The 24,553-nt window shown below is 41.4% G+C and overlaps 2 protein-coding genes across 2 annotated transcripts; both read right to left on the bottom strand.

Annotated features, from left to right (window-relative positions):
- Positions 1-5,034: 5,034 nt before the first annotated feature.
- On the bottom strand, positions 5,035-8,304 carry LOC129456487 (probable serine/threonine-protein kinase kinX). Its single transcript, XM_055223943.1, has 3 exons — positions 5,898-8,304; positions 5,277-5,356; positions 5,035-5,136 (listed from the first exon to the last, which is right to left on the bottom strand). The coding sequence occupies exons 1-3, from the start codon at positions 8,302-8,304 to the stop codon at positions 5,035-5,037; spliced, it is 2,589 nt and encodes an 862-aa protein (XP_055079918.1).
- Positions 8,305-9,533: 1,229 nt separating this feature from the next.
- LOC117374883 (uncharacterized) lies at positions 9,534-23,034 on the bottom strand. The gene is made up of 3 exons (XM_033971088.2): positions 22,914-23,034; positions 14,690-14,751; positions 9,534-11,727 (listed from the first exon to the last, which is right to left on the bottom strand). The coding sequence occupies exons 2-3, from the start codon at positions 14,733-14,735 to the stop codon at positions 10,880-10,882; spliced, it is 894 nt and encodes a 297-aa protein (XP_033826979.1). The 5' UTR covers positions 14,736-14,751; positions 22,914-23,034; the 3' UTR covers positions 9,534-10,879.
- Between the last annotated feature and the right edge of the window lie 1,519 nt (positions 23,035-24,553).

Raw genomic sequence — 24,553 nt, 5'->3', positions numbered from 1 at the left:
TTTCCAACAGACCTGTACAGTCAACACTATCATCATTTGTCATAATATTGTAAAGAACAGTAAAGTGTAATAACAAACAAGGGTTACACTTCTAAATTGTAAAGAATTGCCATCAATGTCAGTAATTCGTCACTGTCTCCTGATAACAGAAGGGCTCAACCAGGTGAGAGAAAGCTATACGCCACAACAGTGAATGCAATATGAGCATGGGCATGTTTGTTTTCCACTGTCACTGTACAATGGGCCTACGTAAGGAGTGTTCAATATATCATTTAACTTTATTTTAGAAATATACTCTGCAATTCAAAATCATGCACCCTGAAGACTGATGAAGTCTAGTGAAGGTATATCATACGTTAAGGCCAGAAATCAAACACAATGCACAATGAGGTATTGATATTGTGGTAATGTTTGAGAGGGTTTGAGATACTACTAATCAGAAGGCAATGTAACATGCAATAATTTAATCCTGTAGCCTTGACCAAACCAGCTCAAGATCTGATCAAGATCAAGATTTTTTTCCTTATATTCCTATATATATATATATATATATATATATATATATATATATATATATATATATATATATATATATATATATATATATATATATAGGTGAAGTATGAATGAATTACACATTTCTAGGTTGATTTGTGATAGATGGTTTTATAAGAGGCACCAGCCATGCCAAAACTAGATTCTGAAAATGTTACCAGTCCTGTTTTTTTACTGAAGTGCTTCAATGCCTTGTAAGGTGACCTAAGGTGACTGGAGTCACTTAAGGTGGAATGAACCTTGACCTCATTTGGCCTTGTTTGATTTTTATGTGGCTGCATTTCAGGTGTGAATTTTCACTATATGGAATTACACTTAATAGTTGTATCAGAACTTTGATTTAAAAAATGGTTTTAAGTATTTTTGTTTAAATTTAATCCTGGTTCCAAGATTTTTTTTTCTTAATAAATAATAAGTATATTCTCCAGCCAGGTGCTTTATGATGGCATGTGTGTTGCACGTAATTTACTATAGAAGCTGCCCAAATTAGTACTACTGGGAATGTGATATGCATTTGAGAGTTTACATATCAGATAATTCAAGCGGGAGCCTCAGTTTTATTTATAAGAAGTACAGTACAGAAGTACATTTTTCTGATTTAGTATAAATGTTGTAAGTAAATGTTGTTGTCGTTGTTATAATAATAATAATAATAATAATAATAATAATAATAATAATAATAATTATATATATATATATAATTATTATTATTATTATTATTATTATTATTATTATTATTATTATTATTATTATTATTAGTTCTAGTTCAGGGTGACATGACTTTTTTTATACCCGTATGCTGATTGGTTTTGCAGCTATTGGCAGCAACACACATTAAGACAATACAGACACATAATCAAGCTTTCAAATATTCACACTGGCTCAGAGTCAAACACATAAAAAATATAAAAACAGAACAATACATTATAAAGTGGTATGATTTGTTCATAAGGATAGCTGCTGAAGGATCAAAGCTGTTCCTGTAACACCTTGTTCTGCAGCTAGGTCTGGTGTACAGGGCTGCACCTGCCTGGTGTACAGGGCTGCACCTGCCTGGTGTACAGGGCTGCACCTTCCAGGTGTGCAGGGCCTCAAGACTCAGCTGGGGCGCACCTATCACCCTGCTGGATCATTTAATGATTTGACTAACATTATTCCTGTCTTTCAGTGCCAGACTGCCAAACCATGCCACCAAGGAGAAAGATAAAACTCAATACAACTCAATTCAATAAAAGATCTATAAAAGAGCCTGAACCTTGTATTGTCTGTGTTAAAATGTGACAGCTTTCAAAGGCAGAAAGACATTGGTGCCCTTTTTTGCACCAAGCATCAGTATCTTTCTTCAAAGCTGAGTAAGCTGTCAGTCCCAGTGCCCAGATATTTGTTGCTTTGAACTAGCTCCACTCTCTGTTCTATAACTACTGTAGTACAAGTAGTACTTTTAGTAGCAGTTGTACTGGTAATAGGTGTAGAAGCTTTAGTATTTGTAGTAGTAGTTATTTTAGTATTATTAGTAGTTCTTGTAGTAGTAGTTTTAGTAGTTGTCGTTGTAGCCGTATTAGGTTCTTCATATAAAATTTTTCATTTTAAAATGACTAATTGAACACATATTTGTATAATAATTTCTGTAATGTACTGATTTCTATTTCCATGCATAAATGCTGACACATAATACATAACCCATTCATCGTCTTCACCTGTATTTCACTTTTATTATCCATGAACCTTACTTTGTTCTCTCCCACCTCTCCATTTTTAAATGCCCTTTCCTCTGTCATATTTTGCAGGAACATTCAAGTCTTTTTCCACATCATGAATGAGTCAGTGTTAGCCAAGCATCTAAAGAAGTACCACCCACAGGCTCCTGCAGTAAGTGACGCACTTAAAGCCCCTCTGTTGTGCAACATTGTTTTGTGTTATGTACATATGATAATGTTAAGCTGCCCATTCTTTCTGTACAGGCTCTGAGTCACAGCCAAAGAAGTGACAAGAGTTACATAAGACTCCTCATAAGCATACTGTTCCTGTGTATTATTTAGTATTGTATAAGCAATTTTTAAAATATAAACAACATTATAAGTTATTGAATTGGATGGGATTTGTACGGTAAGCAAGTGCAATTCTTGTTTCTGTAGGTTAAATGTAGACTCTTTCGTTCATCTTCATAAGACATCTTTAGACCATACCCTGAAATGAATAGATTGTAGAATTTCTAAGTGTCTGGAAAACACTTGATCTAAAGCTAATTAACCAGTGGGAAACTGAAACAATGCTGCCCTCTAGAGGTGACAGATGGGAACTGGAAGAGGAAGGAGAATAATGTGGGATTTACGACAATACTGTTCGAAGGCCATTGCTTTTTACTTATTTCTCTGTGTAGTTCCAGGAGTCCCCAGAGCCAGTTTCCATGTCCGGAGATCCGGTCGACGAGGCCCCACCTTCGACTGCCGCCCAGCTCTCCTTGAACCAGCCTTCCATGGCTCAAGTGGTGGGTCCTTCGGGCTGAGGCCGGCCGGGCCCCCAGGGGAAAGGCCCGGCCACTAGGCGCTCGCTGGCGAGCACCCACCCCAGGCCTTGCTCCAGAGTTGAGCCCCGGTAATGCCAGTCCGGGCGACGTAACTGGCCTTGGTTGTACTCATCATGGAAGGCTTCTGAACCGCTCTTAGTCGGAAAAAGGTGGCTTGCCCTCTTCGGGTGGGTAGGGAGTCTCTATCTTAAGTGGAGGAGTTCAAGTATGTCGGGGCGAGTGAGGGACGGATCTAGCGTGAGATTGACAGGCGGATCGGTGCAGAGTCCGCAGTGATGCGGTCCCTGCATCTGACCATTGCGGTAAAGTCTCAGCTGAGCCGAAAGTTGAAGCTCAATCTACGTTCCTACTCTCACCTATTATCGTGAGCTCTGGGTAATGACCGAAAGGACAAGATCGCGGATACAAACGGGCGAAATGGGTTTCCTCCGCAGGGTGGCTGGGCGCACCCTTAGGGATAGGGTGAGGAGCTCAGTCACACGGGAGGAGCTCGGAGTAAAACCAATTTTTAAGATCAAATCAAACATTTCATTATAGTTATAGTTGGCTGGGAGATAACTTTATTATTAACAATTAAAAATGACTTGTAATATAAATGTTTAGACATGAATAAGACAATTTCTTCCTCCAAAGGCTAAACTCTGGTCTAAACCACATACTTTTACAGAGTTTTGGCTGTAGTTATTAAAACATCCTGGCAAATCAATGATGACTAAAAATGATTGTTTTTTGATTTGTTACTGATGTTGTACTTTTTTTTAAATTTTATTTTTTTTACAGATGATGACATAACAGAAATGTATGCTGAAAACAACTAACAAATGCTTAAATTCTTTCATTATGCCTTTCATATACCCTTTAGATTGAACAGGTTATAATATTTCCACTTTAGGCCTATGTGTTGGTTTTAAAGTGCAGCCATTGCACACATTGCCATGTTGACCAGGTTGTTGGCAGAAACTGGACCCTGACAGATGGTACTTAGAGACTCTAAGCTGTTTGGCCCTGATTAGAAACTGAACTCTCGAGTAAACACGATGCCAGCTCCCACAGGGAAAGTCCTCACTGTTTCTCATCTTTCTTATCTTTAACTTTTACTCTTAATACAAACTGGGCCTGTCAATATATATCCAGAATCAATAGGTAACAGTCAGATATTAAAACAAAAGCAATTCATTTCAGAATTTGTATTACCCCTCTAAAACTCAAAATCAGAATAAAATATACATTAGTCTTGACATATTTATATACAGACATAAAGCAACAACAAAATACAAAAGAAATGTAATTTAAGTAGACTGCTTTTTGTAAACATACTGTAAACCCATAGAGTGGTCATCCAATCACTACTCCACTGCTGAACCTCTAAAGGATCTGTAGGCTACTTGTTTTTCATGTGATAAAGTAAAAGAAAAAATGCCCCAGTAGAGATATAATGTAAAAGCAGTTCTTAGGATCAAAATGAGACAGCTGTGTGCTGTTTGCATCAAATTATAAACCATTTTTATCATACACAAACTGGAAGTTAGCTTGCTAGTTGTTGTTAGCATTTCTGTGATGGCAAAACTCCGCTCTTGTCTTTGAAAGTTGTGAAACACACTTGTAAAAGCATCACGCTAAGAAAGTGAGGAATACATTTGTGTCACTGCAGTTAAAATGAACTAGTTCTGTTTTTCATGTTTTTAATACATCAGGTGTTTCTCCTTTCATGTTTTTGAATAGCACTGGACCAAGCATATATTCATGTCCGCCATGTTGTTTTGACAGCCTATAAGCCCATTATTAGAGTAAAAGAACCAAACTCAACTTAAATCAAATTGTTTCCTTAACATATCCAACATATTCTTCCAATGACTGTATCACTGACATTTCTACCTACTGAGGTCTAAGCAAGTCTACTTATTGCAGTTTCCTCATTATTCAATCTCCCCCTCTGGTTGAAACATCAGACCTCAGTTGTTGTTGGTTGACGATTGCCGATTGATGAAGCCTGACTCCCAGCGTTGCCATAGACTGGTTTTGTGTCCCGGGCCTCGCTGAACTTTGACCTCCTGCTGTGACACACACATTTATTGGACACGATTAGCTCTGCTCTCAGCTTACTCCCCGATTAGACTGAGTTTGTGGGGACTTGGACAGTGTCATGTTTTGAAACAACGTCAAATTGGTTTAGATGAGATTTAAAGCATGTTACCTGCTCAGCTTTTGTGTGCTCTTTCTTGGAGGGTGGAGGCCACACACGGTCCAGTCGCCCTGTGGTCTTTTGCATTGGATCTAAAGGGAATGAGATGCTTTTTAAATACTATAAGAGCTAGATTCATTCACTTTCTCTGTGTACTGATTGTGAAGATTTTACTCTGTTACTCCTAATATCAAGTTAGACTATAGTTCACTTGGCAGCCTGGGATAGGTTTGCTGTCTAATTTCTGGCTGATGTGTCCACTGAGAGTGTAAGATGCCTAGAGAGCAGTGTGATGTTAATGTAAAGAGACACTTGTTAAGGTGCATGGGCTCAGAGCTGAATGGCCTGAGATGTTGAGAGAATATAGACTTTTCAAAGGTACTGTGTCTATGGGCCACCGTCATAATGCAACAGATAAGATGCAGAATGCCTGAGATGTTCTTATTCCCTAGGTTTATGTTGCTCTATTACTCTTGAGTCATCATCTTACTTCTCTTAAAATAAGGCGTGTCAGTCTTTTATGGTGTCAACTTTAAAACTGTATAATTTTGCCAATGAAATCACCACTGTGTCAGAACTTGTGATTGTTTTACATCTAAAGTCTATAATGCACTATATATGAGAGAGTTATACCTGCTTTAAGCTCAGCTGTCGACCTGCCGTCATCTCTGCTACCCTGCATCATGTCTCCGTATAGACTAGACCTCTGTTTGCGCAGCTCTTCTTCTCGTTTCTTGGCCTCCCTGATGTCCTTCTCCACTTCGGGCTGTAGAGACAGGGCTGGGCGCAGCTTAAAGAAGGGGTTTTCCTTCAGGAGTGGAGAACCTTCTCTGGCTGGTTCCTGCTTGGAGCTTCTCCCTCCTGTAGATGTTGGACTGTTCCTGTTGATTGAGTCCATGCTTTTATGCATGCGTGTGTGTTTTTCATGTTTGGGGTAGGGGCTTAGACGAGGTTTGTCTCTTATACATGGACTCAGTGGTCTGAATGTTTCAGGATATTTCTCCTTTTCAGAGGCTGATACCAGATGGAATGAATGTGTTCGCAACATGGGAGATGTTTTTTGTGAAAACATCTCCAGGCTGTGTGTTCGCTCCAACACAGAGGGGTAAAGTGGCCTTTTAGGCAGTGAGCCCATATTTTTCCTGATTCTTGTTGGACCTTCTATTTTCACCTGCTGGAATGCTTCAAATAGAAGCTTTGTGTCCTTCATCTGCCGACTTTCTCCTTTGCTATACCCTCCAGGGATCTTCCCCAAGTTCACCAGCACCATCTCCCTCTGCATGTCCTGACGGATCTCCTTCTGCATCTTCTGCTCTGAGAAGTGCCACTCTTCTGTTGGAGCACAGTCGGCTCTTGTGGGGAGGGGCTCCAGGCAGATATTAGACTTAAAGGGAATCTCGAGTATGTCTGGATTTTCAGTCAGATCAGAGACACCTTCTGCTCTCTGCAAATCTTGCTTCATCTGAGATGATTTTTGAAATTGTTTCTCCGTGAAGGTCTCAGCAGCTGAAAGTCTGTGGCAGGGGGGAAAGGGAGTTCTGTTTTCATCTTTGAATTTCCAAGTCCCATTAATGTAATCAGCATTTCTGTCAGATGCCTCTCTGTTATCTGTCTGTTGAGGAGACAAGGTTAGCAAAGATGTCCTTCCCTTTTCTTCTAGTTCATCACCCTCATTGCTATTAGTCTTTTCCTCTGTACAAATGTCTTCTTCATCAACTCTTTCCTCCCCCATAAAATATCTGTCTTCTAAACAACATTCTTTCGTCATTTGAAGTATTCCAACAACTTGAGTTTTCGTTGAGTGACTTTCTGGAACATTTTGTTCGAATTGCTTGGAGAGATCTTCATCTGCACTGGTTTCTTTCACAACTACAAAACATCTGTTATCACTTTCTATATTACAATGAACAATATCTGTTTCATGAATACTACAATCTTCAAGTTGTGCTGTCATAGTCAACAAAGGAGATTCGGTTTGTGGCTCTTCCTCTGATTGCTCTTCTTGTTGAATGGCTTCTGATGCTACATTTGTTATCATATCCACTTCTGGCTTTGGAGTCTGCGAGCAAATGTCTTCCGAATCTTGATTCTGTTGAATTAGCTGCAAACGCTGAAGCAGGTTTTTGCCTTGCAAGATTTCAGTTGCTAATCTCCTCTCTGAAGCTGTCCCATCTGAGTCTTCTTGCTCGTCCAGCCCTCTGTCCTCTTCATCATCTTCCACTCCTATTCCCCTTACCCAGTCATATTCTCTAAGATCATTGTCCAATGCATCTTCAAGTTGGCTATTCATGCCTTCCTTGTGTGAGTTGTCTGGACTTTGTGTTGAGGTAACTTCCATTGTGTTTGGATTATCTTGAGTAGCAATAGATGCAAGGTCAAATCTCTCAATCCTTTGATGGGGATAGTTTAATCCTGTATCATCCAGAAGATTGGTAACCTCCACCAATTTTAATTCCTGATCCTGATCATCCAGCATTTGATCTTTGGGCACCCCATCATCATTACATTCTTCAACTGCTCTCTCAGTAGATTCACCCCACTCTTGAGTCTTGAATCTGTCTTCCAGTAGTTCTTGGTTTTGTGTGGTGCATTGGATCCCACTTGAATAGTCGCTGCTTACAACTTCCTCAAACGTGGGTAATACACTTTCCATCTCCTCATTCACCTGGTTGTGGCTTGTCATTAACTGCTTCTCTCCATGGTGCCAGTCTAAGCACTCGGGATTAGTGTTAGCCTCTGTGCCGTCAGATGACCTCAGGCTCACACTTGGGTCAGCGGCTGCTGCCTCACATGTGCTGCCCCCCTCTGGTTCCAAGCGGGATGGAAGAGAAGGTGGTGATGTAAGGTGGTGAGGACATTCGTCTTCCATAATGCAGTAGTATTGAGCGGTGTCAGTGGAGGAATGGGGTGTAGTTTGTGTGATTTCTTGGGACAGTTCTGCAGAAGCTATTGACTCGCCTCTCTCTATCCTCACAGGTTTTTCTAAGTCATCCTGAAATTCTGGGTTTTGAGAATTGGCCATGGAAATGCTTGGGTCCATAGAGGATCTCTTTTGATAACCCAGTCATCAAGTTACCATCAGGTAAATGTTTATTCAAACTGAAAATTAAAAGGAATACAAAAATGTATTGGTCAGACTTTACAGCACCATAATGGGAAAGTCACTTACCTTACCCACTTTTCATAATGGGGTAGGTTTATAATTGTTGCCATGGAATATATATGAAAAACAGAATAACACATGTGTCAAGTATTCATTAATAATGTGTTATACCATGTGTAATTACTATAAGTACATTTTACCATGCAATACTTTTACTCTGCTGTAAATGTTAGTACACAGGTAGCACCATGGACAGCACCAGCACATCTGTGCACCACAATTTAGATTTGTACATTGATTTTAATGCTTTTTTGGTCAATGGATTCAACCAACAGTTTGTAGTTATTTGTTTTCATGTAGAACTTCATGTAGATATAATTTAATTATATAAATGTACCATACGCTGCGGCGTTGTTTCGGTAACTTTCTCAGTCTGGCCTAGCACAGCGGGCTGTGCTGACATAGACAAACACTAATCGGCTTTCCTGTGTTTTGGCTCTGTCTCAGCACTACGTACAGCTCAGCACTGGATTGCTCCAATGGGACTCTTCCAACACAAGGCACATTCTCGCTAGCCCATGTTATTTTATTATTTTCAAAGACTACATTTACACAAAAATCTCCAAACAAGGTGGTCCGAAGTAGTATATAGTGCTAGTGTTGTGACTTAGCCATTGCAAAAAGTCTTGTGCCTGCAACAAGTTAACCTAAATGGAATATTGTTGATGTATAATTAGTTTTATTTACAACATTCTATTATTCAAAGGCTGATCCTCCCTCCACAGTTAGGGATTAGCAGCTCCATACGCTCCCAAAACAGGACATCACACCTGATGAGATTAAGCCTGTATTCCATTCGCTTTGGTTACTAGCTATTGTGAACAGTGCATTGTTTACACTGAAGATCCCTATGCAATGACATTTACAGTAATCCCTAGACAATGTGCAAATGGGTGTTTTGTATACTGTCCCTTCTGACTATTTATTTATGAAATAGGAAAGCTTGTAAATTGATCCTACATAGCACTGATAGTTACAGTATAATTAAGGCAGTTGCATTATATCATATGCCATATGTACATGATTAAAATATATAGCTGATTAAGAAACCTCGAGCCATCGCCAGTAGTACTGATTTTATTAGTACATTCTCATTATTATTATTAGGGTTTTTATCAATCGACAGAAACTAATAACAATGAAACCTTTACTTTATGAATTGTAAAACATTTAAATAAGATTTGAAATATGAACCTACCTGTGATAGATTGTGCTGAGTGGATTTATCTGGCGGTCATCTCCAGAGTGTGACAGGAACAGGCTCAAACCTGAAATGATGATCTGTTCATGGATTTATCAGCTGTCCCCATGTGCAGGTGAGTCACAATAACCAAATCCACATCATCACCACATCAACACTATGACTATGTATCCACTCAGACTGCTGCATGCGTTCAATTTGAGTAGTTTTTATCCTCAGAAGTAGAAAATGGCATTACTAGTTAATCTCCACGACCTGAATTTTACCCCATTTTTCACCAAAAGACCATATTTCATTATCTTTAACAGACAAATTCCATATGTTTATCATTATAGTAACAAAGTTCATAATCCTGCAAATGCACCATACAATCTATTACACTAACAGCTATACATATTCAAAATATCAGGTTGAGCTTATCATATTTCACCACCAGAGGGAGGAATTGTTATTGAATTGTATCCCTTTCCATTGAGTCATTGGAAGTAACAAAACAGTTTGGCAACATTTATATGTAAAAAATGAATAAGAGAAACTTAGTGAAACACTGTGGTACAAATAGTTTTAGAATTAGCACCAGGTTTTGAATAACATTTTAATCATAATGCCATGTCATGTTAAATAAATATTGAACATATGAGCATGTTTTGGGGCCGAACAATTTGGGAAAAACATGTTAAATAAATATTGAACATATGAGTATGTTTTGGGGCCGAACAATTTGGGAAAAACATGTAATTGTGACTTTTCTGAAAAGCATTGCAATTAGTTTTTTGACTTATGTTTTAATAATAGGATTCTCTTCAAAGTTCCCATTTTAAAAGCATCCAGAAGAATGAGACTGACTGACAAACTAACACAGGAATTAGAACGTGTTTGTACAGATCTAAACTACAGTTAGCAGTTTTTCTCCAGAATATGGTAGTTTGTGGAGAAAATTATGGTTTCTAATTGTGATTAATCTTCCAGCCCTAGTAGAAGTGTTTGTAAATATTTTTTCCAATTTAATTTATTCGCAAGAAACAGGTGGTAAAATAGGTTACTATACTGTTACATTCATGCTTCAGTATCATCACACTTCAGTGATATCTTTCAAAACATTAGCTGACTCATGGTAGGTGGATTAGTCATATTGTTACTATTGAAAAAGGCACAGTTTGGTACAGATAGATATAACAGTCTTAGATATAGATATAACAGTCTTATGATTTAGTCCATTAATGAGTCCATATAGTTGCATAAGATTTTCCTTCACATAACTGTACAGCATTGACAGGTCTTTCGTTTCGGCTTTCCCTGCCCCTCTGCTATACTTTCTGACTTCTCCTGTTCATTCCCTCCTTCCTCTCCTCTCTGTGGCACCCACTCCATCTGTCCTTCCAGGGGTACATCTTGGAACGCTGCCTTGTCCTGGGACTCTTTGGTTGCCTTCTGAGCTGCCATATCTTCTGCAGGTTTCTGAGACGGAACAGTTGAGTCTGTTCCTATCACCAGTTCTTCTCCGTCATCTGTGATGATGACTCTTTCTGCCGTAAGCATGCCTTGGGGCTCTTCTGCTTCTAAATCTTCTCCATCTGTGCGTCCATCGGTATATCCCATGAACATAAGAGTAACAGGGCCTTTGCATAGCATTTCACTCTCTGTCACTTCCACGTTGGATGAACTGTCAATCCCCAATGTCTTTTGTTTAACCTTTGTTTCATCTATTGTCTTTGGCACATTTTCAAATGTATCTTTTTCTTTAAAGTCTGGATCTTTGGAGTTGTTTACAGTTGACATGACCAGATTGCTAGACAGATCATTTCCAAGACCTGTTTGGGTAACTTCTACTTTGGCCGTTTCTTGTGTTGGCATTATAGCGATGTCATCCAGGAGAGCTGTCATGCCAACCCCATCGATTGCGCTCAGTATCTGACTGAGTTCTTCACTGGATGGTTGCGCCACAGAGCCTCCAACAGCATGGATACTCTTACGTCCATCATCGAAGATGGTGGTTGCTGATTGCGGGTCAGTCTGTCCCGACACAGGTGTCACAGATCTAACAATGGCAGCACCTGTTTTGGGGTCTTTCTCCACCTGAACTGCAAGCATCCCCAGGACTGTGAAGAGAAAGAAGGAACGATAATTCAGAAAACAGTTCTATACCACTTCTAAATGGAAGGAAATAACGCCAACAACAAATAATGGAAACTGGTGGAAGAAGGACAACTTTCAATTTTGTTTCTATAGTAAATTTAGTTTGGCCCTAGCCTTTTCACAATAAATTTTGCAAGAATAGTAGCAACAAATTAACTTATAGTACATTTAATAGCCTAGCGTGCTTGGGTGCTTTAAAATCTACTGAGGCAGAATCACATTGTTGTATGCTTTACTTGTGCAGGCTCCCCAGTATTGTCTTGTACAATCTTTGTTTTATGCTACATAGCATGAGGTGACCCTGAGATGAAGTGTTAAACATAGGTTGTATCCTGACTGTAAATAACCCCAATGTTATTTCCAGAGTGAAGACATTCCATGAATGTTGTAAAGCAGGACAGTGGCTTTTTGGAAATTTTGTCGCAAACCTCCTAGAGTCCTAGATGACCTCCCTTTGTGAATAGTGGGTCAGGATCATTTGTATGTGACAGATCAGTTAGCAGAGTAGACAACCTGCAGATCAGAGGGGACACAGCGGGACTGTGACTCCCAACAGCCTGAATGAATTAAATATGAACCAGTACTAATAACAAAAGATCCTAATTAGAGGGCATCACCTTAACTGTTTAAGTACCTTTGAATTTCCAGAATTAACAGTGCAAAGAAAATTACTTCCAATAATTCATTTTTTTACCATTTATCTATGTCCAATGCCCAATAAAGATCTCACTGCTTTACATTAACTATAGTTAATTTGAAGAAGAGAAGGCACATCTCTATTGTATTGCATCAGTTTGGTGTTGAAAATTACCAACATGTTAAATGTTTGAACTTTAATGGATGCATTAGTTATGAGTGTGGCGAAGAGCCAATATTGCATAAAATAATTTATAATAATATAGAAATAATTGAACTTTTCTCGTTCCCAAGCTGTATATCACATGATGATTCAGACATGGACACATGACTCATTTGGTCTGTGCTAAGTTATGTCTGTAATGCCAATGTCATGGCGTGATGTTTTGGAGTCTATAAGTGCTGTGAGATCACATGTCAGTCCTGCTATAAATGGACTCGCTACACAGGCTCGTGTCATTTGCTCACATTTCGGTTTGGTTGGTTTGAGTGTGGAGCTATTGCATTTTACTTGTGCACTCTATTTTGGTATAATTAAAAAAAAAAACTAAAAAAAAAAACAGAAGACACTATAGCATACACCACTTGTTATGTGGTTTTAATTCCTGACAATTCACAACAACACAAAAGTATGCAATCATAGACACATGTTACGTTACTGCAGTGAGGTATACTGGCCATAGGGGAAAAACATGTACAGTGATGTGAAAAAGTATTTGACCCCTTCCTGATGTCTTTTTTGCATGCGTGTCACACTTAACTGTTTCAGATCAAACTAATTTAAATATTAAACAAAGATAACCCACGTAAACATAAAATGCTGTGTAAAAAAAGTAATTGCTCCCCTTGTTAAATGATGAGGTAACTGTGATTAACCATATTATTGTGGAAAGCTGAGTTCAATTTCATAGCCATACCTAGGCCTCATTGCTGCCAGACCTTTCAAATCAAGAGATCACTTAAACAGAACCTGTCTGACAAGGTGAAATTGGCCATATTGAACCCAAGACATCATGGCGCCATCCAAAGAAATTCAGGAGCAGATAAGAAGAAAAGCAATCAACATGTCTCAGTCTGGAAAAGGTTACAAAGCCATTTCTAAATCTTTGGGACTCCGGCAAACCACGGTGAGAGCCATTATCCACAAATGGAGAAAGCATGGTATAGTAGTGAACTTTAGGAGTGGCTGGCCCATAAAAACGGCCCCAAAAGCACAGCGATGACTGATCTAAGAAGTCACAAAGGAACCCAGAACAACATCTAAACAACTGCAGGCTTCAACTTGCCTCACTAAAGGTCAGTGTTCATGACTCAACCATAAGAAAGAGACTAGGCAAAAATGGCATGGTAGAGTTCCAAGGCCAAAGCCACTGCTGACAAAAAAGAACATAAAGGCTCATCACACTGACGCCAAAAAACATCTTGATGATCCCCAAAGCTTTTGGGAAAATATTCTGTGGACTGATGAAACAAAAGTTGAACTTTTTGGAAGGAGTGCATCCCATTACATCTGGCGTAAAATGAACATAGCATTTGATAAAAAGAACATCATGCCAACAGTGAAACATGGTGGTGGTGGTAGTGTCATGGTTTTGGGCCACTTTGCTGCTTCAGGACCTGGACGACTCACTCTGATTGAAGGAACTATGAACTCTGCTCTCTACCAACAAATCCTGAAGGAGAATGTCTGGCCATCAGTCAAGCTGAAGCACACTTGGGTTCTGTAGCACCCAAGGACAATGATCCAAAGCACACCAGCAAGTCCACTTCTGAATGGCTTAAAAAAACAAAACAAAATGAGGGTTTTGGAGTGGCCTAGTCAAACTCCAGACCAGAATCCAATAGAGATGCTGTGGCATGACCTTAAAAAGCAGTTCATGCTTGGAAACCCTCCAATGCTCCAATGTGGTTGATTTATAACAATTCTACAAAGAAGAGTGGGCCAAAAATCCTCCGCAGCGATGTGAAAGACTCATTGCTAGTTATGGCAAACGCTGCTAAGGGTGGTTCAACCAGTTATTAGGTTTAGGGGGCAATTACTTTTTCACATCAGATGGCTTTTTTTTCTCTTAATAAATAAAAACGTCACTTAAAAAAACAGATGTTATTTTTGTCTAATATTTAAGTTTGTTTTACCTGAAATGGCTAAGAGTGACAAAGGGACAGAAAAAGTACAAAATCAGTAAGGGGGCAAATACTTTTTCAAAGCACTGTATCTCACAGATTAAATGGATAAACCAATATTGTTGACTGATTGTTGACATTTCTTCTTTCCAAATATGTACATACCCGATCGTCCATCTTGTCCACTCTCATGGTATATCCTCTGTGCCATGATCAGGAATCACTGTCTGTGGAAAAAGTAAAGCATTAATTAATAATTTTGTATTGTTTTAAAGCAGCAGCAGTGAGAGAAAAGAAAAAAAAAATGGAAAGACTGAGGTGATTGATGATTCACTGCTCAGCTTTACTAAAGTATAGATGTACAGTAATTGGTTTGCTGTTCTGTATGAGAATTTACCCTCATGTTACTGTTGTAAAGACCTCATATACAGTTGGCTCCATTCTGTCAGTACAGTTTAAATAAGCATTCTTCATCTGCAGACTTAGTTATGGTGCATTATCATCTGCTGGAGCACCACAGAATCCAAGCAGGCGTCATCATGAGAACAGCTCAGAGCATCTACAGAAGCTAACAAGAGCGTGCACTGGCTCCTTACCTATGGGCTGCTTTCTCTACACAGGGCTGACTGTTTGTTGTTTGTTGTAGGGGATTAGAGCAGATGGGAGTGTCCTATATTACATACAATATATATGAGTTGTTCCGAATGGGGAATCAAATAGCGTGTATGGCAGCTGATTGAGCTCCAACAATTACCTGAATGTTTCCTCCAACTCTTGGTCACTAATATGTGTGTGTGTGTGTGTGTATATATATATATATATATATATATATATATATATATATATATATACATCCTTTACATCAAGAAACCACCCACTCATTCGTACACCAGCATATGCAGGCACTAGTGCGAGGGGAATTAAGTGTCTTGCCCAAGAACACAATAGCAGTATTCATCTGTGGGAGCTGGAATCGCACTGCCAACCTGTGGGTCAGTGGATCTGACCACTTAATCAGTGATGTTTATGTCGAAACCTGGATTCAAACTGTCAGCCTTCGGATCAGTGGACAAACGCTCTGAGCTACTCTTTACCATAGTCCTGTCCAACAAAGCCTACAGACAGAAAAATACAAACAACTAAACAGAAAAACAACTAAACCCATAGAATGTTATTTTTTTTAGTACTATCCATTAACTTGTTTATCTTATCATCCTGCACATCTGCCAATTTCTCTCCCTTTATTGGTCAAAGCCTTTCTTTCTCTATATTTGGTTAACCAGTAGGCAGAAGTTTGCATAAAGATGGCGAATGTTAAGGGTGCATTTTAAATCTCAGACTTTATATTCTTATGTGTTCCATCCATAATTCATTCATCTGCTTGTGCTTGTTCAGTGTGTTTTTATTCTGTGCACACAGCAGTAAAACCCTGCCTGTGCGAGCATTTATTCATGTTTATTTATTCAACACAAAAAGCCAAAGCGCTGGGCAAGTTCAAGAGGTCATGGCGAACACGTTAACATCTTCCAAATAAAAAGGCAAATCTACAAGCTCATTTTTTATACATGAGAGGGCTTCAGAAAGGCCGAGGACGAAGATGGAACAAGAATAATGTTGTAAGGTAATTTTGCAATATCTTTATATAAGGATTAGATCAGGGGGAAAGTAATATTGATCAAAGTCTGAAAAAGTCTACACTGATTACAGTAACATTATTGGATTGGTTACAGTTGTCCTGCGGCAAACTGGTGGTAATGTGACTGCTAACCCAGGTAAGAGTGGGGTTTCATGCCAAAACACAGGTAGGAAGGTGGGATTTGAACCAAGAACATTCCAGTTATAGGATTATCATTGTCTCTTATAGGGCAGTGCTGTCATAACATAATAACATATGTATTTAAAGGTGTACTATGTAACTTAAGCCCATCATGAATAGAGAAACAACGAGGCCAGTTACGTCGCCCGGACTGGCGTTACCGGGGCCCCACCCTGGAGCCAGGCCTGGGGTGGGTGCTCGGCAGCGAGCGCCTGGTAGCCGGGCCTTTCCCCACGGGGCCCGGTTGGGCCCAGCCCGAAGAAACGACGTGGGGCCGTCCTCCCGTGGACCCACCACCTGCGGGAGGAGCCATGAGGGGCGGGTGCGGAGAGATCCGGGCGGCGGTCAAAGGCGGGGACCTCGACGACCGGATCTCCGGACATGGAGACTAGCTCTGGGGACATGGAATGTCACCTCGCTGGGGGGGAAGGAGCCTGAGCTTGTGCGGGAGGTTGAGCGTTACCGGCTAGATATAGTCGGCCTCACCTCCACGCACAGCTTGGGCTCTGGAACCCAACTTCTTGAGAGGGGTTGGACTCTCCATTTCTCTGGCGTTGCCCGCGGGGAGCGGCGGCGAGCTGGTGTGGGCTTGCTCATTGCCCCACAGCTCAGCCACTGCGTGTTGGGGTTCACTCCGGTGAACGAGAGGGTCGCGTCCCTGCGCCTTCGGGTCGGGGACAGGTCTCTCACTGTTGTGTCGGCCTACGGGCCAAACAGCAGTGCAGAGTACCCGGCCTTCTGGAGTCCCTGGGAGGGGTACTAGACAGTGCACCAACCGGGGACTCCGTTGTTCTCCTGGGGGACTTCAACGCCCATGTGGGGTAACGACAGTGACACTTGGAGGGGCGTGATTGGGAGGAACGGCCTCCCCGATCTGAACCCGAGCGGTGTTTTGTTATTGGACTTCTGTGCTAGTCACAGCTTGTCCATAACAAACACCATGTTCGAGCACAAGGGTGTCCATCGGTGCACATGGCACCAGGACACTCTAGGTCGGAGGTCGATGATCGACTTTGTTGTCGTGTCATCTGACCTCCGACCACGTGTCTTGGACACTCGGGTGAAGAGAGGGGCTGAGCTGTCAACTGATCACCACCTGGTGGTGAGTTGGATCCGCTGGCGGAGGAGGAAGCCGGACAGACCTGGCAGGCCCAAGCGCATTGTGAGGGTCTGCTGGGAACGTCTGGCGGAGCCCTCTGTCAGGGGGGTCTTCAACTCCCACCTCCGGGAGAGCTTCTCCCTGATCCCGGGGGAGGTTGGAGACATGGACTCCGAGTGGGCCATGTTCTCCACCTCTATTGTCGATGCGGCTGCTCGTAGCTGTGGTCGTAAGGTCTGTGGTGCTTGTCGCGGCGGCAATCCCCGAACCCGGTGGTGGACACCGGAAGTAAGGGATGCCGTCAAGCTGAAGAAGGAGTCCTATCGAGCCTTGTTGGCTTGTGGGACTCCTGAGGCAGCTGATGAGTACCGGCGGGCCAAGCGTGCCGCGGCTCGGGCAGTCACAGAGGCAAAAACTCGGGGTTGGGAGGAGTTCGGGGAGGCCATGGAGGAGGACTATCGGACGGCCTCAAAGAGATTCTGGCAAACCGTCCGACGCCTCAGGAGGGGAAAGCAGTGCTTCACCAACACTGTTTACAGTGCGGGTGGAGAGCTGCTGACTTCGACTGGGGATGTTGTCGGGCGGTGGAAGGAATACTTTGAGGATCTCCTCAATCCCACTGTCACGTCTTCCGAGGAGGAAGCAGAAACTGGGGACCCAGAGGCGGACTCGTCCATCACCCTGGCTGAAGTCACTGAGGTGGTTGGCAAGCTCCTCGGTGGCAAGGCTCCGGGGGTGGACGAGATCCGTCCTGAGTACCTCAAATCTCTGGATGTTGTGGGACTGTCTTGGCTGACACGTCTCTGCAACATCGCGTGGCGGTCGGGGACAGTACCTGTGGAATGGCAGACCGGGGTGGTGGTCCCTCTGTATAAGAAGGGGGACCGGAGGGTGTGTTCCAATTACAGGGGAATCACACTCCTCAGCCTTGCCGGTAAGGTCTATTCCAGGGTACTGGAGAGGAGAATCCGACCGATAGTCGAACCTCGGATTCAGGAGGAGCAGTGTGGTTTTCGTCCTGGTCGTGGAACACTGGACCAGCTCTATACTCTCCATCGGGTCCTCGAGGGCTCATGGGAGTATGCCCAACCAGTCCACATGTGTTTTGTGGATCTGGAGAAGGCATTCGACCGTGTCCCTCGTGGTGTCCTTTGGGGGGTGCTCTGGGAGTATGGGGTCCGGGGCTCTTTGCTAAGGGCTGTCCGGTCCCTGTATGACCGGAGCAGGAGCTGTGTTCGCATTGCCGGCAGTAAGTCAGACCTGTTCCCGGTGCATGTTGGACTCCGCCAGGGCTGCCCTTTGTCACCGGTTCTGTTCATTATATTTATGGACAGAATTTCTAGGCGCAGCCAGGGGCCGGAGGGGGCCTGGTTTGGGAACCACAGGATTTCATCTCTGCTGTTTGCAGATGATGTTGTCCTGATGGCTTCTTCGAGCCAGGACCTGCAGCAGGCACTGGGGCGGTTTGCAGCCGAGTGTGAAGCGGCTGGGATGAGAATCAGCTCCTCCAAATCCGAGGCCATGGTTCTCGACCGGAAAAAGGTGGTTTGCTCTCTCCGGGTGGGTGGTGAGTCTCTGCCCTAAGTGGAGGAGTTCAAGTATCTCGGGGTCTTGTTCACGAGTGAGGGAAGGATGGAGCGGGAGATTGACAGGCGGATCGGTGCAGCGTCTGCAGTGATGCGGTCGCTGTATCGGTCCGTTGTGGTAAAGAAGGAGCTGAGCCGGAAGGCGAAGCCCTCGATTTACCGGTCAATCTACGTTCCTACCCTCACCTATGGTCATGAGCTTTGGGTAATGACCGAAAGGACAAGATCGCGGATACAAGCGGCTGAAATGGGCTTCCTCCGCAGAGTGGCCGGGCGCACCCTTAGGGATAGGGTGAGGAGCTCGGTCACACGGAAGGAGCTCGGAGTAGAGCCGCTGCTCCTACACGTTGAGAGGAACCAGCTGAGGTGGCTCGGGCATCTGCTCAGGATGCCTCCTGGACGCCTCCCTAGGGAGGTGTTCTGGGCATGTCCCACCGGGAAGAGGCCCCGGGGAAGACCCAGGACACGCTGGAGGGACTATGTCTCTCAGCTGGCCTGGGAACGCCTTGGGGTCCCACCGGAGGAGCTGGAGGACGTGTCCGGGGTGAGGGAAGTCTGGGAGTCCCTGCTTAGACTGCTGCCCCCGCGACCCGGCCCCGGATAAGCGGAAGAAAATGGATGGATGGATGGATGGACTATGTAACTTTTCTGGTGAAGGGTCTACCACCTGCTTGTCTCCATTTTTGTCTACAACGTTCCACCGTGGCGTTAAACTTATCTTGGAGTCACTACGCTAAAGCAAAGTGAGAATGCACGTTTTAAGGCAATAAAAACACCTGTAATTAAGTAAATGCAAGCTAGATAAGCTTAATGCCATACTGTGGAACATTCCAGGAAAACCAATAACATCTCCATCTCCAAGTATATCAGTGTAACCTGCCTATATTTGAGTCTGAATTTATTTATTTTAAGTTGCGGTACAAGTCAACATATTTGACATTAAGTGTTTTAGTACATTTGTATAATTTTCTATAATTGTTTATCAGTTTACACATTTATTACATGGTTTGATCAATTTCCTATGTCATGTGTTGTTCCATGCTTAAGTGATGTCTTATTTATTCACCTGATTCCCTCGTCACATGCTTGCTGTTTATTGATGCCGTCATGGTCACTATTTCAGCCTACCTGTGAAAACTGCTCTAAAGCTCTGTCTCCACACTGAATCCTTTCATCTTCCCCTTCTGTGCCAGTACGTGCAGGCCATTAAAAGCACTTAGTCGACTGATTCTCTGCACAAACCTCGCTAACCTTATATTTTCAAGGCCAAATGCGATTATAGCATTTTAAATATGGCTCTTATATGTAGCTCTAAGGTCAACAGGTTCCCAGTGAAGATGGAGAGGGAATTTTGACTAAGCACATAATCCTTGTAGACTTGCTTTTATGAAATGAAATAATTTAGACAGGTAGCATATCTCCATTTTCCATTAAATGTCTGCCATAAATTGCTAATATAAACAGTATAGTTTATTCTCTGGTAACATGGGCAATATACAAAATTCTAATTGTTATCTGATACGTGTTATAAACATTAAGAACAAATTCTTATTTACAATGTTGGCCTCCTATTGGTCAGCTGTTATTGGCAGGTTAAACCACACACTCACATTGAATGATGAACTCTTCAATGCAGATACCAACTTTTAAATGGTTTAGCATGAATAAAATGTAAATTAGGGTTAGGGTTTAGCATAATCTTTCCAAAATCAACAACTTCATGGTACAAACCAAAACAAAACAACACCAATCCTACAAACAGCAGAGGTGGCCCAGACAAAGCAGTGTCCACCTGGCAGCTCTCCACAGACTGGCCTGTGAGTGGCCATGTTGGATGGGATAGACAGTTTCTGTCTCCATTTGACAGAGGAAAGGTGTCACAGCTTCAGACAAGATTCAGTCTGTCACTGTGATCTGTGCCGACGACTCACAACAACAAGACACAACACTGTTTGTCTAACCGGCAGAAACAAACACGCTTCAAGGCAGGAATAAAGAGAGGCTGCTGAACAGTAATTTCTTTTTTTTTTTTTTGCACTGATCTGGGAGGTATGTAGAAAAGACTAGTAGCAATTAAAAACACCAAGGTCAGGAATTAGAATATGCTATACACAACAATGCATATACTGAACCACAACTGAACTGTTTTTTTTATTATTATTTTTTTTATAAGGTATTGTTTATAAAACTTCAGTATAATCAGTTAGTCATTATGGTACAGTTTAAATACATAGCACGCTTTTGACAAATAGCAAAAAGTCAATTGTAATAGTTCTACATCACTCAGGGCTGTAATTGATTAAAGAAACTCTTGGGATGCATTGATTAGTCAACTAAAAGGGGCATAACATTAACAAAAGCCCTTAAAATCACATACATTTTAAAAGGGAAAATAAACTCACAATTTACTTCCAAAACGCCAACCTTCTGCCATGGTCTATATAAAGTCTTATAATGCCAAGTTAACCAATTAACCATGTGTGGCAAACTACACCCTATTTCAATATTTCACTTGCAAACATTCATTTCTTTGGCCAAGGTGCTGTAATTTCTCTGTAACTGGACGTAATTACTGGGAGTGACCTCTCTCAACATTGAGCTCAGAGCAATGAAATCAGAGGGTGGAACTGAAGCTGCAGCCAAAAGAGAGAAAACTATACACATACACAAGTTACACATTATTAGTGTGCTTTTTTTTTACATGAGCAAAAAAATGCCCTAGATTGGTTATCAGTGAGCCATGTGTTTATAGAGAGATACCAACCTTTGCTATGTTGTTTTAGCCCCTCCTCCTTTAACTTCCCCCAACGGAAAGCTATTCTTAAAAACAGAATTCTTACTGGGCCTTGACTCCACACTTTTCCTGAGCAGCTGATGAAGGTAGTGTCTAAAAACAGGCAGGCATAAAAACAGGCTGCCAGATGTGTCATGTGACCAGGGGTATCCAATGACTGGTAATGCTTATGTCATTTTCTAGCCTTATTAGTCACCCTGACCTGAGATTTCAATAGCCCACTTTATAGTCTTTATCACAAACATTCAGACATACAATAGCACAATATAGTTTACATTTTAAGTTGTGAGAAATTACTGTAAAATTTGTAGGGTCATGGTGCAGCATAAGGACAAAAATGTGTATTGTATATGTAGAAGATAGTGTCATAATAGTATCACAATGGAAGGACATCCTATCTATTTCTTATTTCAGTTGTTAAGGAAGATATGTGTATTACCTCTATCTAGGGGGGAAATACTATTGTAACCATTTGGCACAGAGTCAGTAAGTAAGGACACTTAGCTCAAAAACACTTTATCAAATGAATACAAAAGAATAGTAAACATTTAAAGGTTTGCATAGTGGATGCATCATACATTTCCCACTGAAATGCAAGATGACATGAAAGATTTGATCTATTTTTAGCATAGTATTTACATTGAGTTGTCAAACCACAAACCCACACTTAATCAGCTGTGGCCTCTCGCTGGTCTTTTGTTTAATTCTGGTACCACCTGTCACTTGGCATTCAAATCTGTACTGTAAATCGTACTTGTTACAGTTAATCATTTTAGCTTATCTAACCTGATTCACTCTTCTACATGAAAATATATTGTCACTCATGGGCATTATAAGTGTTTAAAATGCTGATTTAATGAATGTATGAATATGAATTAAACCCCATATGACAGAGAAACCTTAGCAGCTAGTCCACCACAATGGCATTTGTCATGTTTCGCAGTCTTAAAGAATTCTTCTCATTCAGGTAAAATGCCATAGTGGTTCACAAATGAAGTGTTCTTATAACTGTTTCTTGACTGGAGAATCTTGGTAGCAACTGTTGTCTATCTAATTCTGAAACAACAAAAGTGTCGAGAAATCAAATATCTTACCTCAATTGTTCCCAAGATGTTTGTAAATCTCCAAAGTTGTTCCAAACTACAAAATCTCACAAGAGTGCCTTTTCCTCTAACTTAAGTCTTGGTCAAAGAGCAGTGCAGCTATCCTAGGGCTAGTCTGCTCCTCCCACCCCTCTGCTCTGGCCCCTCCCATTTAAAGTGTCCCACAGTGAGATATGTGGTTGTGGGTATTTTTGGACACACAGCTGGTGGAGGCCCAGAATGCCAGTGGAAATGTTGGAGTGACACAGCACATTGTGGACATTCTGACAGATTTTTTAATGCAATGGGGACGGGTTGATCTCAGGACTGTATCAGCCTGGGGTGGGGGGTCAGAAGGTCAGATAACTCACATCAGTGACAATTCGAGGGAATTGTTCTGAGGACTGTGACAGGAGGGAGACACGCTGAAAACTTAATCTATAATCATTCCCAAACTGAAACAGAGGAATTCATGATCTTGTGGTTTGTTTTTTTTGGGGTTTTTTTTTGTTTGTTGTTGGGTTTTTTTGTGTTTTTTTTTTTTGCAGTTTTAGTAGTGATGGCTCTGGTTTAGTTTTTCCTGATTTAGTTCAATTTTGGGCTTGCTTAAATAAGACATTTTGCTTTTGGCTGCTACATAATTATATTCTATGGCATCCATGGATCATTATTTTATGCTTGGATTTTTACTCAAACATGCATGTCACACTCTACATGCAACTTTGAGTGTGTAAATAAGAAGGGAAACTATTACAACATGGTTAAAAGCTCTAAAAAGTCAATTTTGTGTACTTTATTGTATAACAACAGATAAGCTTGAGATTGATCATTTTCTAGGGGGAATTGACCATTCAGAATCCAAATATGCAATGTACAGTGCAGATGTGTGTGCTGCCATTGAGTGGTTTGGGAGCATAGATTTTTTTTTTCTTTATTTCTTTATATCTTTATTTTAATCATTTAATCAGGATGAGAACATTATGAGGTATACAGTTGAAACCAGACTTTAAATACACTATATAAAAAGACACATAGTCTTTTGTTTCTCTCTCTGTCTGACAAGTAATCCAACTAAACTTTTCCTGTTTTAGGTCAATTAGGATTACCAAAAATATTTCTATTTACTAAATGCCAGAATAATGAGAGAAGGATTTTTAAGACAATTGTTCATTACTTTCTTCAAAGTCAGAGGTTTACATACAGTAAGATTACCATGACTTGAAACATTTAGGAAAACACAGATGATGATGTCATGTCTTTGGAATCTTCTGGTAGGTTTATTGACAACATGTAAGATAATTAGAGACACATTTATGGGGTATTTTTGAAGACACACCTAAAACACACAGCTTCTTTGTGTAACATCAAGGGAAAGTCAAAAGAAATCAGCCAAGATATCAGGAAAAGGTGGACTGTGGACTTGCACAAGTCTGGTTCATCCTTGGTGCAATTTGCAGATGCCTGAAGGTGCCACGTTCATCTGTTCAAACAATTACACAGGTATAAACACCATGAGAATGTCCAGCCATCACACTGCTCAGGAAGGAGATGGGTTTTCCTTTCCCAGAGATGAATGTGCTTTTGTCTGAAATGTGCATGTCAGCCCAAGAACAAAAGTAAAACACCTTGTAAAGATGCTGCTGAAGCTGGTA

Source organism: Periophthalmus magnuspinnatus, chromosome 8 (assembly GCF_009829125.3).
Source record: "Periophthalmus magnuspinnatus isolate fPerMag1 chromosome 8, fPerMag1.2.pri, whole genome shotgun sequence".
In the NCBI taxonomy this organism is placed as follows: Eukaryota; Metazoa; Chordata; class Actinopteri; order Gobiiformes; family Gobiidae; genus Periophthalmus; species Periophthalmus magnuspinnatus.
This window is presented reverse-complemented; position numbering and strand designations above follow the sequence as displayed.

Bases quoted from the DNA above. Each gene is read 5' to 3' on its own strand.
- LOC129456487 (XM_055223943.1), bottom strand. From the start codon at position 8,304: ATGGACCCAAGCATTTCCATGGCCAATTCTCAAAACCCAGAATTTCAG. The intron at 5,357-5,897 runs GTATAACTCTCT...CATTCCCTTTAG, and splicing joins GACAGCTGAGCTTAAAGCAG to ATCCAATGCAAAAGACCACA. The intron at 5,137-5,276 runs GTAACATGCTTT...TGTGTGTCACAG, and splicing joins AGCACACAAAAGCTGAGCAG to CAGGAGGTCAAAGTTCAGCG.
- LOC117374883 (XM_033971088.2), bottom strand. From the start codon at position 14,735: ATGGCACAGAGGATATACCATGAGAGTGGACAAGATGGACGATCGG. The intron at 11,728-14,689 runs GTATGTACATAT...TTCTCTTCACAG, and splicing joins TGGACAAGATGGACGATCGG to TCCTGGGGATGCTTGCAGTT.